We start from the raw sequence: 19515 nt of genomic DNA, 5'->3' as shown, positions 1-19515 counted from the left end.
TGGGACAACGACGGGTACCTGTTGCATATTAACAAGCATGTCAGACCACACAGCTGTTAACACACTAATTATGCAATGATAAGGGAACGCCTTGCAGCATGAACATTGTAGTGGCTAAATCATACTTATGCACACAATGATTAGCATGAACGATTTGTAAAGACGCTGCCTTAATAAAAGCCCAGTAGTATGTTGTGAGTTTAATCTTATTAAAACGAGGACTGCCTCTTCACCATCGTCGAGCATTGCATATACCGGCAAAACAGGTAACATGTTAACACACAGTTCAGTGGGAATCAAAAAATTAACACATAAAGAATGGCCTGCGTGCATTAATCACTAACTGTATTTTATTTACACACACACTAATTATCTAAAATTTTTAGAAAAAATATGTGCAGGCACATAATAATGAAATAACTACTGCTGCTCCAAAAACACCGTTTAGTTGAGTTCAGAGATTTAAATGCCATTAATATTAAACCGTTCCATAGAGTTAGTTTTATTGGTCACGTCGTATACTAAATAGACTATGCAGGAATAAGTTAGGTGGTAACCTTCGTTCGCTTGCGTTTATTTCTCCCAGCAAGTGATTCTTTGTTCCTCGTTGAAGGTTGCGCGCCTCCGTTGGGGCATCTAGTCCTCCGGTGCCCTAGCTTCCCGCATGTGCTGCACTTTCTTTTCGTTTTCGGCGCAGAACCGCCTGCTTGACTCATCCGTGCCGTGCCTTTTGTCCTGACACGAATGGGGTCCTTCACCCCGCAATCATTTGCTGTTGTCATATTATCCGTTAATGGTCTTAAGCCGTACTTTATTTCAAGGAACAGAGCATCGCTCATAAGCTTGTTTGAGTAAAGCTTGAAGTCTTCATCACTCATGCAAGCAACGCGCCCTAAACGCTTACACAGCTGGGAGAAAGCACCCAATCGTGTCCTATAGGTCACACTTGGTTCAGCAGTGTGTTGCTCACCACATTGGTTATGTATCTCCAATTTGGCTGCCTTAGACCACCTACGCAGCACAAGGCTTTCAGGAATTTCCACCAAGTCTAGCCTTACACAAACGGAAAGGATATGCACACAAGGAATGCCAAACGACTCCATACGCATGCAGCTGCAAGTAAATCTGTTCGAGATATGGTCCCTATAAACCTTCCAATTCATCTCAGGCCTCCGATACTTCTGAAGAGTATATGCATGAGGGTTCTCACTGTCATCAAATTCACATATTCTAACACGAACACACCTTTTCAGGCTATCCCGGTATCTGAGAAACATTTCGCGGGTGAACATAGTCCATCCAGACTTTTCCAGCTCAACGAACTCCGTTTGTAGCACAGGTGTTCCGTACCATGAACGAAAGTCTAGCTCATCCTCGGTGTCACGCAGAAAATCCACACACCTTTGAAAATTTCTGACAAATTCTAACACCCCGTACCTGCTCTCAACAAACCTCCCTAGTTTGGCGTGTAGTGACTCGCACTTAGAGGTTGTCCGTACTCCAGCAAAAAATCTACCACGAATGTATGCGGTTGCCCAAGCGTGCTTTTTGGTGTACAAGTCCTTATCCCACTCAACCTCCCTGACACCGCACTCATTGACCATTGACTCCCAATACGCTTCGAACTCTTCGATTTCCATATCTGCCAGCATGCAGTGTCTAAACATTTGTGTGAATCTCGGGTCGCTTATGTTAGCAGTCAAGTTCCTCAGCAGATGCCAGGCACACAACCGATGATGTGCGTCAGGAAAAACGGTGCAGATTGCTATACGCATGGCCGGGTCGCCATCCGTGATGACTGATTGCGGTGCCTTACCTTGCATGCATTCCAGAAACTGGCGAAGAACCCAAATATATGACTCCTGCGATTCGCATGACACCATTGCTGTTCCGAATACGCATGTCTGGTTGTGGTGGTTTACTCCGGAAAATACTACAACAGGTAGGTTGTACTTGTTGCGGCCATAGGTAGCGTCGAATGCTAGCACATCGCCGAATATCCCATAATCTTCCTGACAACGACCATCGCTCCAAAACAAGTTGCATAGGTGTTGCCCTGATCCCAACTTGTACCGCCAAAACATTTTCCCATCCATGCGTGCCAGACCTTCCAAGTACCTAACAGCTGCACTTACGTCTCCGCCTTGCAGACCTCTCTGTTTCCGTATCTCATTATACATATCTTGCTTTGTGAATGTTACCAGGTTAAAGCCCCCTAGTTGTGCTGCGAAGGACTCATAAATCTTAGGTATGCTAATCCCAATCTCTCTCATGCTTGTTAGCTAAGCAACTTCTACCTCAGATATCTTCCTGTGTGACCGCAGATAATCAACAAGCTTCCCATACGCAAGTTCATGGTTATGCTCCTCGACAAAACGCGACACATACCACCTCCCACTACCCTCTTTCCTCTTTATCCTCATCTTCGCCATGCATCCGCATCGGGTTACAGCCTTATGCTCCCTTTTGCGATCAACCTTTTCCAACCATTTCTTCTCTCGAAATCCTTGCCTATTACAAACAAACGTGTACCGCACTATCTCTCCGGCAGTGTTTCTAACCGTCTTGCCTCGCCTTGATGCAAAGCCCTTTAGTCGGCTGTAATTGTTATAGAAGCCGCTAGCCTCCTGAGGTGAAGAGAACTCCATTTCAAGAACATCTTCAGCTCGCAACCCATCCAAACCCAAAAAAACGGGCAACATTGAAGCCCCCTACCTTCCCAATCGGATGACTCAGCATCTTCCTCCACTCTGGTATCATACATTGTGTCCTGAAATAATAAGACAAACATTATGCTACCAGCTGGCTGATGAGCGGATAATTTGTACCCTTTTTGGCATTATTTTTAGTATGTTTTTAGTATGATCTAGTTAGTTTTTAGTATATTTTTATTAGTTTTTAGTTAAAATTCACTTTTCTGGACTTTACTATGAGTTTGTGTGTTTTTCTGTGATTTCAGGTATTTTCTGGCTGAAATTGAGGGACCTGAGCAAAAATCTGATTCAGAGACTGAAAAGGACTGCAGATGCTGTTGGATTCTGACCTCCCTGCACTCGAAGTGGATTTTCTGGAGCTACAGAAGCCCAATTGGCGCGCTCTCAACGGCGTTGGAAAGTAGACATCCTGGGCTTTCCAGCAATATATGATAGTCCATACTTTGCCCAAGATTTGATGGCCCAAACCGGCGTTCAAAGTCACCCTCAGAAATCCCAACGTTAAACGCCGGAACTGGCACCTAAATGGGAGTTAAACGCCCAAACTGGCATAAAAGCTGGCGTTTAACTCCAAGAAGAGTCTCTACACGAAATTGCTTCATTGCTCAGCCCAAGCACACACCAAGTGGGCCCGGAAGTGGATTTTTATGTCATTTACTCATCTCTGTACACCCTAGGCTACTAGTTTTCTATAAGTAGGACCTTTTGCTATTGTATTAGAGAGCCTTTTGATCATGTTTTTATGATTGAACTCACTTTGGGAGGCTGGCCATTCGGCCATGCCTAGACCTTGTTCTTATGTATTTTCAACGGTGGAGTTTCTACACACCATAGATTAAGGTGTGGAGCTCTGCTGTACCTCGAGTATTAATGCAATTACTATTGTTCTTCTATTCAATTCCGCTTGTTCTTTGTCCAAGATATCACTTGTTCTTCAACTTGATGAATGTGATGATCCGTGACACTCATCATCATTCTCACCTATGAGCAAGGTGACTGACAACCACTTCTGTTCTACAAGCAATCAAGGCTCTAGTGAATATCTCTTGGATTCCTGATACACGATGCATGGTTGATCGCCTGACAACCGAGTGCTCGCCTGACAAACGAGCCAGCCATTCCGTGAGATCAGAGTCTTCGTGGTATAGGCGAGAACTGATGGCGGCATTCAAGAGAATCCGGAAGGTCTAACCTTGTCTGTGGTATTCTGAGTAGGATTCAATGATTGAATGACTATGACGTGCTTCAAACTCCTAGCAGGCGGGGCGTTAGTGACAGACGCAAAAGAATCACTGGATTCTATTCCGGCCTGACCGAGAACCGACAGCTGATTAGCCATATGCTGTGACAGAGCATAGGAACATTTTCACTGAGAGGATGGGAGGTAGCCACTGACAACGGTGAAACCCTACATAAGCTTGCCATGGAAAGGAGTAAGAAGGATTGGATGAAGACAGTAGGAAAGCAGAGAGACGGAAGGGAAGGCGTCTTCATACGCTTATCTGAAGTTCCTACCAATGAATTACATAAGTACCTCTATCTTTATCTTTATGCTTTATGCGTTTATTACCTATATCCATTTGAGTCTGCCTGACTGAGATTTACAAGGTGACCATAGCTTGCTTCATACCAACAATCTCCGTGGGATCGACCCTTACTCGCGTAAGGTATTACTTGGACGACCCAGTGCACTTGCTGGTTAGTTGTGCAAAGTTGTGTAGTGATCACAATTTCGCGCACCAAGTTTTTGGCGCCGTTGCCGGGGATTGTTTTGTGTATGGACAACTGACGGTTCATCTTGTTGCTTAGATTAGGTATTTTTTTTTCAGAGTTCTTAAGAATAAATTCTAGTGTTTCATGATGATCTGTTGAAGTCTGGCTGGCTGAAAAGCCATGTCTAATCTTATTGGACCGAGGTTTCAACTAATCATCACAAGAGCTTGTTGATTTCTATCAATCTTGCTATTGGAGCAATGATCTGCTAAGGCTTGGCTAGCCATTGGCCATGTCTAGTGTTTTGGACCGAAGCTTTCTTTGAAAGCTTGGCTGGCTGTGAAGCCATGTCTAATTCCTGGACCGGAGTCTTAGACTAGCATTGCAATGATTCCTGGAATCCAAATTAAGAATTCTGAAACTTTTATTTTCTATTTCCATATAATTTTCGAAAAAAGCACAAAAAAAAAATTTTCAAAATCATAAAAACCAAAAAGATTTTATGTTTCTTGTTTGAGTCTAGTGTCTAAATTTAAGTTTGGGGTCTTGCATGTATTGTTTATTTGATCTTGGTTCTATTTTCAAGTCAATAGTACAGGGAACTGAAGATTCAGAACATGCAGCAGAGGAATTACACAGAAAAAGCTGGGCATTCAAAACGCCCAGTAAAGAAGGACAGACTGGCGTTTAAACGCCAGCCAGGGTACCTGGTTGGGCGTTTAACGCCCAAAAAGGTAGCATTTTGGGCGTTAAATGCCAGAATGGATACCATTCTGGGCGTTTAACGCCAGGATGGCACAAGGGGGAGGATTTTGTTTTCAAATCAATTTTTTTTCAAGTTTTCAAAGTTTTTCAAAATCAAATCTTTTTCAAAGCATATCTTTTCAATCAAATGTTTTCAAAATCAATTTCTTTCCTTTTTCAAAGATACTTGCTAACAATTAATGATTTGATTGAACATTTCAAGTATGTTGCCTTTTCTGTTGAGAAAGGTTTAATGTTTGAATCATATCTTTTCTTGTTAGGCAAGTCATTAATTTTTTTTCAAATCTTTTTTTTTTAAATTGTTTTCAAATCATATTTTCTCAATCACATATTTTTAAAATCAATCATATCTTCTTAACCTCATCTTTTTCAAAATAGCTTTCAATCAAATCTTTTTGACTTCTAATTTCAAAATCTTTTTCAAAAAAACACTTGATTTCTTTCCCACTCTTATTTTCGAAAATTAATTAGTGTTTTTCAAAATGTTTTCAAATTCTTTAACTTAATTTTCGAAAATCCTCTTCCCCTCTTCCCACATCCTTCTATCTATGGAGTACCACTCCTTCTCAATGCACAATTCGAACTCTATCTGATTAAGTTCGAATTCTTCTACCTCTTTCTTCTATTTTTCTGTTCTTCTGACACCTCAAGGAATCTCTATACTGTGACATAGAGGATTCCACATTTTCTTGTTCTCTTCTCTTTCATATGAGCAGGAGCAGAGACAAAGGCATTCTTGTTGAAGCTGACCCTGAACCTGAAAGGACCTTGAAGCGAAAGCTAAGAGAAGCTAAGGCACAATTCTCTATAGAGGACCTAACAGAAATCTTCAAAGAAGAAGAACACATGGCAGCCGAAAACAACAACAATGCAAACAATGCAAGGAAGGTGCTGGGTGACTTTACTGCACCTACTCCCGACTTCTATGGGAGAAGCATCTCTATCCCTGCCATTGGAGCAAACAACTTTGAGCTTAAGCCTCAATTAGTTTCTCTAATGCAACAGAATTGCAAGTTCCATGGACTTCCACTGGAAGATCCTCATCAGTTCTTAGCTGAATTCTTGCAAATCTGTGACACTGTCAAGACTAATGGGGTTGACCCTGAGGTCTACAGACTTATGCTATTCCCTTTTGCTGTAAGAGACAGAGCTAGGACATGGTTGGACTCACAACCTAAAGAAAGCCTGGACTCATGGGAAAAGCTAGTCAATGCCTTCTTGGCAAAGTTCTTTCCACCTCAAAAATTGAGTAAGCTTAGAGTGGAAGTCCAAACCTTCAGACAGAAGGATGGAGAATCCCTCTATGAAGCTTGGGAAAGATACAAACAATTGATCAGAAAGTGTCCATCTGACATGCTTTCTGAATGGAGCATCATAGGTATTTTCTATGATGGTCTCTCTGAACTATCCAAGATGTCTTTGGATAGCTCTGCTGGAGGATCTCTTCATTTGAAGAAGACGCCTACAGAAGCTCAAGAGCTAATTGAGATGGTTGCAAATAACCAATTCATGTACACTTCTGAAAGGAATCCTGTGAACAATGGGACTAATCAGAAGAAAGGAGTTCTTGAGATTGATGCTCTGAATGCCATTCTGGCTCAGAACAAGATATTGACTCAACAAGTCAATTTGATCTCTCAAAGTCTGTCTGGAATGCAAAATGCACCAAGCAGTACTAAGGATGCTTCATCTGAAGAAGAAGCCTATGATCCTGAGAACCCTTCAATGGAAGAGGTGAATTACCTAGGAGAACCCTATGGAAACACCTATAATTCTTCATGGAGAAATCACCCAAATTTCTCATGGAAGAATCAAGAGAGACCTCAACAAGGTTTCAATAACAATAATGGTGGAAGAAATAGGTTTAGCAATGGCAAGCCTTTTCCATCATCTTCTCAGCAACAGACAGAGAATTCTAAGCAGAACCCCTCTGACTTAGCAAACATGGTCTCTGATCTGATCAAAACCACTCAAAGTTTCATGACTGAAACAAGATCCTCCATTAGGAATTTGGAGGCACAAGTGGGACAACTAAGCAAGAAAGTTACTGAACTCCCTCCTAGTACTCTCGCAAGCAACACAGAAGAAAATCCAAAAGGAGAGTGCAAGGCCATCAACATGGCCGAATTTGGAGAGGAAGGAGAGGAAGTGAACGCCACTGAAGAAGACCTCAGTGGGCGTGCACTGACCTCCAATGAGTTCCCTAATGAGGAACCATGGAAATCTGAGGCTCAAAATGAGACCATAGAGATTCCACTGGACTTACTTCTGCCTTTCATGAGCTCTGATGAGTATTCTTCCTCTGAAGAGGATGAGTATGTCACTGAAGAGCAAGTTGCTAAATACCTTGGAGCAATCATGAAGCTAAATGACAAGTTATTTGGAAATGAGACTTGGGAGAATGAACCTCCTTTGCTCACCAAAGAACTGGATGACTTGTCTAGGCAGAAACTGCCTCAAAAGAGACAAGATCCTGGGAAGTTTTTAATACCTTGTACCATAGGCACCATGACCTTCAAGAAGGCTCTGTGTGACTTAGGGTCAAGTGTAAACCTCATGCCTCTCTCTGTAATGGAGAAACTAGGGATCTTTGAGGTGCAAGCTGCAAGAATCTCATTAGAGATGGCAGACAACTCAAGAAAACAAGCTCATGGACTTGTAGAGGATGTTTTGGTGAAGATTGAAGACCATTACATCCCTACTGATTTCGTAGTCCTAGAGACTGGGAAGTGCATGGATGAAACCATCATCCTTGGCAGACCCTTCCTAGCCACAGCAAAGGCTGTGATTGATGTTGATAGAGGCGAACTGATCATTCAAGTGAATGAAGAATCCTTTGTGTTTAAGGCTCAAGGATATCCCTCTGTCACCATGGAGAGGAAGCATGAAGAGCTTCTCTCAAATCAGAGTCAAACAGAGCCCCCACAGTCAAACTCTAAGTTTGGTGTTGGGAGGCCACAACCAAACTCTAAGTTTGGTGTTGAACCCCCACATTCAAACTCTAAGTTTGGTGTTAGGAGGTTCCAACATTGCTCTAAGAAAATGTGAGGCTCCATGAGAGTCCTCTGTCAAGCTAATGACATTAAAGAAGCGCTTGTTGGGAGGCAACCCAATGTTATATGTTATCTATTTCTCTTTGTTATTTTATGTTTTTTGTAGGTTGATGATCATGAGAAGTCACAAAATTAATTGAAAAAGCAAAAACAGAATGAAAAACAGGAAGAAAAACAGCACACCCTGGAGGAAGAACCCACTGGCGTTTAAACGCCAGTGAGGCTAGCAGTTGGGCGTTTAACGCCAGAAAGGGGAACCAGACTGGCGTTAAACGCCAGAAAAGGGCAAGAACCTGGCGTTAAACGCCAGGAATGGGCACCAGCCCGGCGTTTAACGCCAGAAATGGCTCAAAACGTGATTTTGAATGCCATTTGGTGCAGGGATGACTTTTCCTTGACACCACAGGATCTGTGGACCCCACAGGATCCCCACCAACCCCACCACTCTCTCTCTCTTCTTCACCCATTCACCAATCACCTCAACTCCTCTTCCCTAAAAAAACCCTTCACCTATCAAATCCCATCTTCCTCTTCACCACTCACATCCATCCTTCATAAAACCCCACCTACCTCACCATTCAAATTCAAACCACTTTCCCACCCAAACCCACCCATACATAACCGAACCATGAACCCCCCTTCCCCTATATATACCCTTCTTCACCCCTTCATTTTCACACAACCTAAACACCACTTCTCCCCCTCTTTGGCCGAACACAAAAGCCACTCCCTTCTTCCTCATTTCTTCTTCTTCTACTCTCTTCTTTCTTCTTTTGCTCGAGGACGAGCAAACCTTTTAAGTTTAGTGTGGTAAAAGCGTTGCTTTTTCGTTTTTCCATAACCATTTATGGCATCCAAGGCCGGAGAAACCTCTAGAAAGAGGAAAGGGAAGGCAAAAGCTTCTACCTCCGAGTCATGGGAGATGGAAAGATTCATCTCAAGGGTGCATCAAGACCACTTCTATGAAGTTGTGGCCTTGAAGAAGGTGATCCCCGAGGTCCCTTTTTCACTCAAAAAGGGTGAATATCCGGAAATCCGACATGAGATCCGAAGAAGAGGTTGGGAAATTCTTACCAACCCCATTCAACAAGTCGGAATCTTGATGGTTCAAGAGTTCTATGCCAATGCATGGATCACCAAGAACCATGATCAAAGTGTGAACCCGAATCCAAAGAATTATCTTACTATGGTTCGGGAGAATTACTTGGATTTTAGTCCGGAAAGTGTAAGGTTGGCATTCAATTTGCCCATGATGCAAGGAGATGAACACCCTTACACTAAAAGGGTCAACTTTGATCAAAGGTTGGACCAAGTCCTCACTGACATTTGTGAAGAGGGCGCCCAATGGAAGAGAGATTCAAGAGGGAAGCCGGTTCAATTGAGAAGGCATGACCTCAAACCCGTGGCTAGAGGATGGTTGGAGTTCATCCAACGCTCAATCATTCCCACTAGCAACCGGTCCGAAGTTACTCTAGACCGGGCCATCATGATTCATAGCATCATGATTGGAGAAGAAGTGGAAGTTCATGAGGTTATAGCCCAAGAACTCTATAAGGTGGCGGACAAGTCCTCTACCCTAGCAAGGTTAGCCTTTCCTCATCTCATTTGTCACCTCTGTTATTCAGTTGGAGTTGACATAGAGGGAGACATCCCTATTGATAAGGATAAGCCCATCACTAAGAAAAGGATGGAGCACACAAGAGACCCCTCTCATCATGAGATCCCTGAAATGCCCAAGGGATGCACTTTCCTCCACAAAACTATTGGGAGCAACTAAATACCTCCCTAGGAGAATTGAGTTCCAACATGGAACAACTAAGGGTAGAGCATCAAAAACACTCCATCATCCTCCATGAAATTAGAGAAGATCAAAGGATCATGAGAGAGGAGCAACAAAGACAAGGAAGAGACATTGAGGAGCTCAAGCACTCCATAGGATCTTCAAGAGGAAGAAAGAGCCGCCATTACTAAGGTGGACCCGTTCTTTAATCTCCTTGTTCTTTATTTTCTGTTTTTCGAATTTTAGTGCTTATGTTTATCTATGTTTGTGTCTTGTGATCATTAGTGTCTTAGTGTCTATGCCTTAAAGTTATGAATGTCCTATGAATCCATCACCTTTCTTAAATAAAAAATTGTTCTTAATTGAAAAAGAAAAAGAATTGCATGAATTTTGAATTTTATAGCAGTTTAATTATTTTGATGTGGTGGCATTACTTTTGTCTTCTGAATGTATGCTTAAACAGTGCATATGTCTTTTGAATTTGTGGTTCATGAATGTTGGCTCTTGAAAGAATGATGAAAAAGGAGACATGTTACTGAGGATTTGAAAAATCATAAAAATGATTCTTGAAGCAAGAAAAAGCAGTGAATACAAAAAAAAGGAGGCGAAAAAAAAACCGAAAAAAAAAGAAAGAGAAAAAGAAAGAGAAAAAGAAAGAATAAAGTTGTGATCCAAGGCAAAAAGAGTGTGCTTAAGAACCCTGGACACCTCTAATTGGGGACTCTAGCAAAGCTGAGTCACAATCTGAAAAGGTTCACCCAATTATGTGTCTGTGGCATGTATGTATCCGGTGGTAATACTGGAAGACAGAGTGCTTTGGGCCACGGCCAAGACTCAATAAGTAGCTGTGTTCAAGAATCATCATACTTAACTAGGAGAATCAATAACACAATCTGGATTCTGAGTTCCTAAAGAAGCCAATCATTCTGAGTTTCAAAGGATAGAGTGAGATGCCAAAACTGTTCAGAGGCAAAAAACTAAAAGCCCCGCTCATCTAATTAATACTGATCTTCATAGATGTTTTTGGAGTTCATTGCATATTCTCTTCTTTTTATCTTATTTGATCTTCAGTTGCTTGAGGACAAGCAACAATTTAAGTTTGGTGTTGTGATGAGCGGATAATTTGTACCCTTTTTGGCATTATTTTTAGTATGTTTTTAGTATGATCTAGTTAGTTTTTAGTATATTTTTATTAGTTTTTAGTTAAAATTCACTTTTCTGGACTTTACTATGAGTTTGTGTGTTTTTCTGTGATTTCAGGTATTTTCTGGCTGAAATTGAGGGACCTGAGCAAAAATCTGATTCAGAGACTGAAAAGGACTGCAGATGCTGTTGGATTCTGACCTCCCTACACTCGAAGTGGATTTTATGGAGCTACAGAAGCCCAATTGGCGCGCTCTCAACGGCGTTGGAAAGTAGACATCCTGGGCTTTCCAGCAATATATGATAGTCCATACTTTGCCCAAGATTTGATGGCCCAAACCGGCGTTCAAAGTCACCCTCAGAAATCCCAGCGTTAAACGCCGGAACTGGCACCTAAATGGGAGTTAAACGCCCAAACTGGCATAAAAGCTGGCGTTTAACTCCAAGAAGAGTCTCTACACGAAATTGCTTCATTGCTCAGCCCAAGCACACACCAAGTGGGCCCAGAAGTGGATTTTTATGTCATTTACTCATCTCTGTACACCCTAGGCTACTAGTTTTCTATAAGTAGGACCTTTTGCTATTGTATTAGAGAGCCTTTTGATCATGTTTTTATGATTGAACTCACTTTGGGAGACTGGCCATTCGGCCATGCCTAGACCTTGTTCTTATGTATTTTCAACGGTGGAGTTTCTACACACCATAGATTAAGGTGTGGAGCTCTGCTGTACCTCGAGTATTAATGCAATTACTATTGTTCTTCTATTCAATTCCGCTTGTTCTTTGTCCAAGATATCACTTGTTCTTCAACTTGATGAATGTGATGATCCGTGACACTCATCATCATTCTCACCTATGAGCAAGGTGACTGACAACCACTTCTGTTCTACAAGCAATCAAGGCTCTAGTGAATATCTCTTGGATTCCTGATACACGATGCATGGTTGATCGCCTGACAACCGAGTGCTCGCCTGACAAACGAGCCAGCCATTCCGTGAGATCAGAGTCTTCGTGGTATAGGCGAGAACTGATGGCGGCATTCAAGATAATCCGGAAGGTCTAACCTTGTCTGTGGTATTCTGAGTAGGATTCAATGATTGAATGACTGTGACGTGCTTCAAACTCCTAGCAGGCGGGGGGTTAGTGACAGACGCAAAAGAATCACTGGATTCTATTCCGGCCTGACCGAGAACCGACAGCTGATTAGCCATATGCTGTGACAGAGCATAGGAATATTTTCACTGAGAGGATGGGAGGTAGCCACTGACAACGGTGAAACCCTACATAAGCTTGCCATGGAAAGGAGTAAGAAGGATTGGATGAAGACAGTAGGAAAGCAGAGAGACGGAAGGGAAGGCATCTTTATACGCTTATCTGAAGTTCCTACCAATGAATTACATAAGTACCTCTATCTTTATCTTTATGCTTTATGCGTTTATTACCTATATCCATTTGAGTCTGCCTGACTGAGATTTACAAGGTGACCATAGCTTGCTTCATACCAACAATCTCCGTGAGATCGACCCTTACTCGCGTAAGGTATTACTTGGACGACCCAGTGCACTTGCTGGTTAGTTGTGCAAAGTTGTGTAGTGATCACAATTTCGCACACCACTGGCATTATGTGGAATGCGTTCTGTTTAAATATTGCATATCCATGCATATTAACACTAAATAACATCAAAGCCTTGCATTTTAAATTAGTCTCAATGTATATTTTGCAGATGCAATGTTCTACGCATCAGACTCGTCACATCATAGTCACCACATAGAATATAACTTCTCACAGCATAACCCTCACACCTGCTAAGAGTAAAACCAACTCCATGAACAATACCACCCAGATGGTGTAACAGACCATTCCCATCCAATTCGATTCCACTAACACACTATACAGATTGGCACGTATACCCGTCGTACCTTTGGATTCGACACACGGCATTGCCCTCCATCCAGTTGTCCACAAGAGGCTCATTCCACATACACGCATCCTTGCAAAACTTGCTACTTGATGCCATTATTACCTGAAAGCCAAACATGTCAAACTATAACAAACAATAAACTAGGGATTGCACAAACTTCTTTGCCACAGTTACTATAATCAACTTGCCCGCCTCAAAACTGACTCAGCCGATCAATGAAAAATTATGACACTTACATACATCAAAAACCCTTACTTTACCACCTCATCTACTATCCAACATGCTTCCAACATCCTCACAGCCTCCACTTGCCTACTACATACACAAACTTCCAAAAACACCACATGCATTACAACTACGACACAAAGAAGCAAACACGTTCACCGTTAACTCCTAACATTACTAACAATACAGGTAGGTACAAAGCAATTTGTAAAAAAATAAATACCGAAGGCTTTTTTCAGAAAAAAACAAAGTACAATAACACATTCTTTGGAGCAGCAAATTCAAGGGTTTGTAACCGGATTAAGCAACAAAATCAATTACCTCAACTTTTTTCAGACGACAATTTTTGCTCAATCATCTCATTAGATCAAGAATGGGGTTAAAACAACATTAACACATCACACAAATTTTCAACAACATCATACAATATTTTTTCATAATTATCAAGAACAACAACAACATCAAATTAGAGTAGTAAAAACTCCATTATTTCAGAGACAGGTTAAACTTTCAACAACAATGTCACAATGGAGAAATTAAATTGAAAACAAAACGGAAATTGGCAGAATGAGTCTCACACGTCGACGGACTTACACAGGGCGATCGGACCCCCGCGTCGACGAACAAAATTGCGCGATGTCCACCGCCTTTAATTAACATGACCCGCGATCTATGGTGCGAACTCGTGCGATCGGGCGGGTGAGATAAACAAGGCCTCCGCTGCGATGACCATTTACTTAGATTCCAACCTCCGCCGTTATCAGGGATCCACAAGTTGAAGGCCACAGTCACTTTAAGTACATACACAAACAACACAAATGATGAGGGATGAAGACGGCCTCCAAGCCTCCATGGGTGAGAGCACACTATCAGATTAGGGCATCTGGGGTTTTCCAAAACGACAGCGTATTACAGCCCAAGCACTCTAACTCGTAAACCAGCTTGCTGAGGGGCTACTCGGCTTCATTTTTCCTTTCAGCTGAGCACTTCTCCTCTCGTCATTTTTGTCTTTGTTCAGGGACATCAACGTAATTTCACATTCCGCTACAGGACAAAGTAACAAAACGTGACCGGCCGTACATGGATCATCAGAGTTCCAAAAAAGTGGACTGGAGCATTGGAAAACTTTCTCATATTTTATTCTCTAAAATGAAATAAAAAATTTCAAGGATCTAAATTTTAGAGCCTGTTTGGGAAGTACCAAAAGCTACTTTATTTGACTTTTGAATTATGACAAAAGCTACTTTATTTGACTTTTGAATTATGAAAAGTTACGATGCGTGTTTGGCACCATTTTAAAGAAGAGCTTTTGACTTCCCGAAAAGTTAATTTACAACTTTTGGGAGAAGTAAAAATAGATGACTTATCTCCTTCTCCATAAGTTATTTTATTACTTCCGTAAAAAAAAATGGATTTCAAAACAAAAAAAATTTACTTTCATTCTTGATTTTGTGAAAAAATGTTTCCTGTTTCTGCTGGAAATACTGGCCCTCCACCACCATTTTCACGCAAGGTTCCATCTTCTAGAAGCACTGGCCTTCCACCGTCGTCTTCACGCAATGTTCCATCTACTGGAAGTGTTGGCCCTCCACCACCATTTTCACGTAATTATTCATTTGCTGGAAGTATTGACCCTTCACCACCATCTTCTGTTCCATCTGAACCAGCATATATTCCTTTCAGGTATTTTTTTTTATCATTTTATCATTCTATTTTTATTATTAAATTTGTATTGAACATTGTGTATGCTATGAAATCTCACTTTTAATTTTATTTTTCTACATGTGATTTTAATTTTATTTTTTTATATGTGATTTTATTTTTATACAGCTTGCTATTATTTTTATAATTAGTTTTATAATTTTTTTTATGTTCTTCTCCAACAAATTTATGAAAGTGGCAAGTCCGGAAGAAAATTTAAAGCTGATTGGAATGTATTTTTTGAGTTATTTATCCAAACGCTACAACTTTAAAATAAGTATTTCTATAGTTAAAAATCCAAACACAAAATAACTTGTTTATAAGCTACTATTAATAAAAGTCCTTATACTTTAAGTTCTTTTTCCAAAAGAACTTATTTAAGTTATTTATCCAAACTGGGTATTAGTCTAATGATTAGTTTATTAATCTGTTTAAATAAGTATCAAAAATTTAAATTCCATCTTATATATATAGCAATCTATTGGCTAATAACAAATTTTTAAATAAAATTCTAATCAATGACGAATTAATTCTTGACCTGCCAAATTAAAAAATACCATAGAACACAAAAAAAAAAATAAATCACTAATCCTTCTTTGATCCCCCAGCTCCCTCTTTCAATCTCGTGCAAATATGAAAAATTCGGTGTAATATTTTTGTATATATTTTTTTAATTTTAATATTTAAATTGATAAAAAAATTATAAAAATAAAAATAATATAAAAAATTTATTTATAAATTTAATAAATTTATAAAAATAAATAAAATAATTTAACATTTTATATAGTATCTCAAATTAAATTTTTCATTTTAATATTTTTTATGTTTATATTAGTATTATTTATTTTGTGAGTTAGGGTAATAGACTAATTAGAATTTTTTTTGTCCAAAAAGTTTTTTGAGATGAAAGAGAAGATACCTCAATCAAAGTGGAAAATAAAAAAATTGGCTCTCGTAGAATATTTAAGAAATTTTTCTATTTCTTTCAAAAACAGGTGACTTAACGTGAATAGTTTTGAGATTGTTTTTTGAGAAGATGTCAATAAGAAATTAGAATATAATAATATCGATTCATATAAATATAAAAAAAGTTTTTTTTTATTAATTTAAACGTTACTTAAAAGATAGTCACCAAAAAAAAAATAACATCGTTACTTAAAGGGTTAAGTACTAAAATCATTCCTAAGGTTTGGGGTGAAAATCAAAATTGTTTCTGATCTTTTTTTGTTATTAAAATCATCCCCAACGTTACAAAACGTTATAAAATCGTCCTTTTTTACTTTAATTTCATTCTCTTGACCAAATTACCCTTAAAATTAATAAAAATAAAATTAAAAAAAAAAACCCAACACCTACCCCCGGCACCCCCACCCTGTCTCCGTATTTCTCCCTCTCTTCCCTTTCATCTCCTTCTTCCTACCCCTCTTCGGAACCCTCCCTCCCAACCACAACCCCAATTCTTCTTCTCTCTCTTTCTGCCATCGTATCATCTCCGCCCCCATCTCCTTCTCCACCTTTTTCGGCGCCGACTCTTTCTCCGTCGCGCTCTTTCTCTCGCAGCGCCAGCATGCGTTCTTCCTCTCGCAGTGCCACGCCTCCGTTCTGCCTCCTGCAGTGTTGTGCCTCCGTTCTGCCTTCTTGCCGCATCGCGCCTCCTTCCAAATTCAGATTTATTCTTCCTGTTCTGCTTCTCTGATTCTCTGTTTTGCTATCCTGGAGCTCACCACTTTTTGAGATAAATCTCAAAGTGGTCCCTGAAGTTAACATCGAGCCTCATAGTGATCCCTGAAGTTAAAAATTACTCATATTCATCCTTGAAGTTGCACTCTGGAACTCAGACTCGTCCTTCCGGTCAATTTCGTCTAGCTGGCGCAACTGAAAAGCTGACCTGGACTCGTTGGTGACACGCTATCAGCACAACGGCTAGCTGACGTGGCGACGTAAACTGTTTTGACTCAATTTGGTCCCTAAATTGAGGTTAAAAACCCTAACCCCCAATTGACTCTCTTCTCCTCTCTTCTCCATCGCACACTCTTTTCTCCTCTCCTCTCCATCACACCAGAGGTGACTCTCCTCTATTGCTTCTCCTACAGTGTCTTCTCCATCTTCGAAAACCATACGTTATGGCTAGCGCGAGCAACGCAGCTGGGAGCCCCAACAACCCACGATCATTTGGAAGCATCATGAGGAGAATAAATAGAAACAGAGATACACGTTTGCCAGAATGGTGTGAGTGCGGGTTGAGACCAGTGTTGTGAAGGTCAGCGACGGATTCTAATCCAAAGAGACCGTTTATGGGTTGCCCAAACTACAATGTAAGTGTTTGATGCTATTGTTTGCTGTAATTCTGGATGTAAACTTGGTTGATTCACTTTCCAGGGTGCAGACTGTAGGTAAGAGGTGGTGTGAGTTATTTCTATGGGTGGATAAAATTCTGGAAGAAGATGCGGTAACATGTGATGGTATAACAAGCTCTTCAAATGACAACGAAGAATGTGATTATAAGCAAAATAAGCTCTGTTTCATATTAGATATGCAGAGAATTATATGTATGTGATTGTATATACAATTGTCCCTGTTGAAAATACTGAAAACTGGAGGTGGTTCTTGGAATTACTTCATGAAGACTTGGGAGATTATAAGCAAAACAAGCTCTGTTTCATATCAGATAAGCAGAAGGTATGTTTTAGAAATTTATTTGTTGTTGTATAATTAGTATTGGCTACTGTGATAATAGAATAAGTGAGAAGATATTCATTACAGGTAGGGGTGGAAAAAGGTCAGGCGGCCTGCCAGGGGCTTACAGCCTGGCATGTGTTTGGCCTGGCTTGGCCTAGCCTGTTATAAAATAGGTACAGGCCCAGGCTCTTTTAAAAGTCTTAATACATTAATAGGCCAGACCCAGGCTCACTAATTAGCCTTATAGGCCTGTCAGGCCTGCCTGGGCCTGTTAAAATATAATTAAATATATAAATAATTATTTATTATTAATAAAATTATGAGATATTTTAAATTTATTATATTTTATTATAAATATTTTTGTATATTTTAAATATGTTAAAAGTTTAAAATTTTTTATAAATATTAAATATATGACATATTACATATAACTATTTTTATTAAAAAATAATTTTTTTAAATAATATTTTTATTTTTGTAAAAAAAATTATCAGGCCTTTTAACAGGCTTCAGGCCAAGCCAGGCTGAATAACAGGCCAGGCCTAGTACTTTATAAAGAGCCTATAACAGGCTGCAGGTCAGGCTCAGGCCAATCAACTATATGACAGGCCAGGCCTGTTAAGAGCAAAGCCTGGCCTGGCCTGGCCTGTTTCCACCCCTAATTACAGGGTAGTTGGATCACTGCTTATATAATGAACTACTGCTTTACTTAGTAGATGGACTAATGCTTGATGAACTGCTGTGTATATAATGAACTGATTTGTATGTAAAGAACAGGGACCATTTTGATGTCACTTATAAAACTGAAGGGACCATTCTGATGTCACTTATGTAACTCTAGAGCTGCTAATGAAGATGCTGCTGTTAATGGTGGTGAAGCCACCCTTGTCCCACAACCCCCCACCAAAATTCAGCTTGAACTCATTCAACCACCCTTGTCACAAATCGATGACTCTCAATAGGTTCAAAAAATTAGATGACATTCATTTTATTATGTGCATGTTCTTATGCACTTTTACTAACTATGTTACATGTCTTCACTAATAGGTTTTGCCTTCTCCTGTGAGGCCACCAAAACTCCCTCCCAAAAGGAAGTCCTCCAAACAAGAAAAGGCAACTCCAGGAAGCAACAATCAAGCAGCAACTACCCAACCAGCAACCAGTTAACCCGCAACAAATCATCCGTCTCATCCTATGCAAGGTGCATCATAGGGGACCGTTACAAGGCTGGCTAACTTCATGAAGTTTGTTCCCAACCTTGGATTCAGACCACCCAGAAACAAAAAATGAAGACTAGGATTATTACGTTTAGGAGAAGATTATTTTATTTATCTATTTTGATGAAGATTATTTTATTTATCTATTTTGATGAAGCAGCGTGCTTTCTGAATTTTGAACCCAGTGTTGGGGATTTTAGTGTTCAAAACTTGTGTTCTCAATATGTTGAGAACTTTGATATACTTGTTGAATATTTTCTTGACTCTGTAATGCCTATTTTAAATATGTTTTCTGCATTATGAATATATGAATATATGAATATGGATTATGACTCCCTTGAATTGAGCTGTGGTAGATTTTTTTTCTTGGTCTCTAATATGCAATTAAGATTAATTCCATTAGATGAATCCATTAATAGTGCAGGAACAATTATTTACATATAACCTCTTGTTTATTCAAATTTCAAATTATTCTTACACAGTAATGTCAAACAGTTTAATCTGCATTTCTTTCAACCAAACGGACAGGTACAAGTACATGAATAGAACAATATATGCATATCCCATGTCACATATTTTTTTGCTAAATACAATTGACTCTGT

At 39.9% G+C, this 19515-nt stretch overlaps 2 protein-coding genes and 1 non-coding gene across 3 annotated transcripts; all 3 read right to left on the bottom strand.

Annotated features, from left to right (window-relative positions):
• Positions 1–545: 545 nt before the first annotated feature.
• LOC130962667 (protein FAR1-RELATED SEQUENCE 5-like) lies at positions 546–2273 on the bottom strand. Its single transcript, XM_057888849.1, has one exon. The coding sequence runs from the start codon at positions 2271–2273 to the stop codon at positions 546–548; it is 1728 nt and encodes a 575-aa protein (XP_057744832.1).
• A 9-nt stretch (positions 2274–2282) lies between these two features.
• On the bottom strand, positions 2283–2702 carry LOC130962665 (protein FAR1-RELATED SEQUENCE 5-like). The gene has a single exon (XM_057888848.1). It carries the CDS (start codon positions 2700–2702, stop codon positions 2283–2285), a length of 420 nt encoding a protein of 139 aa, XP_057744831.1.
• Positions 2703–6443: 3741 nt separating this feature from the next.
• Positions 6444–6547, bottom strand: LOC130964565 (small nucleolar RNA R71). The gene has a single exon (XR_009080654.1). It is a non-coding gene; the product is annotated as a small nucleolar RNA R71 (small nucleolar RNA).
• Between the last annotated feature and the right edge of the window lie 12968 nt (positions 6548–19515).

This window comes from Arachis stenosperma, chromosome 2 (genome assembly GCF_014773155.1).
Source record: "Arachis stenosperma cultivar V10309 chromosome 2, arast.V10309.gnm1.PFL2, whole genome shotgun sequence".
Taxonomy (NCBI): domain Eukaryota; kingdom Viridiplantae; phylum Streptophyta; class Magnoliopsida; order Fabales; family Fabaceae; genus Arachis; species Arachis stenosperma.
This window is presented reverse-complemented; position numbering and strand designations above follow the sequence as displayed.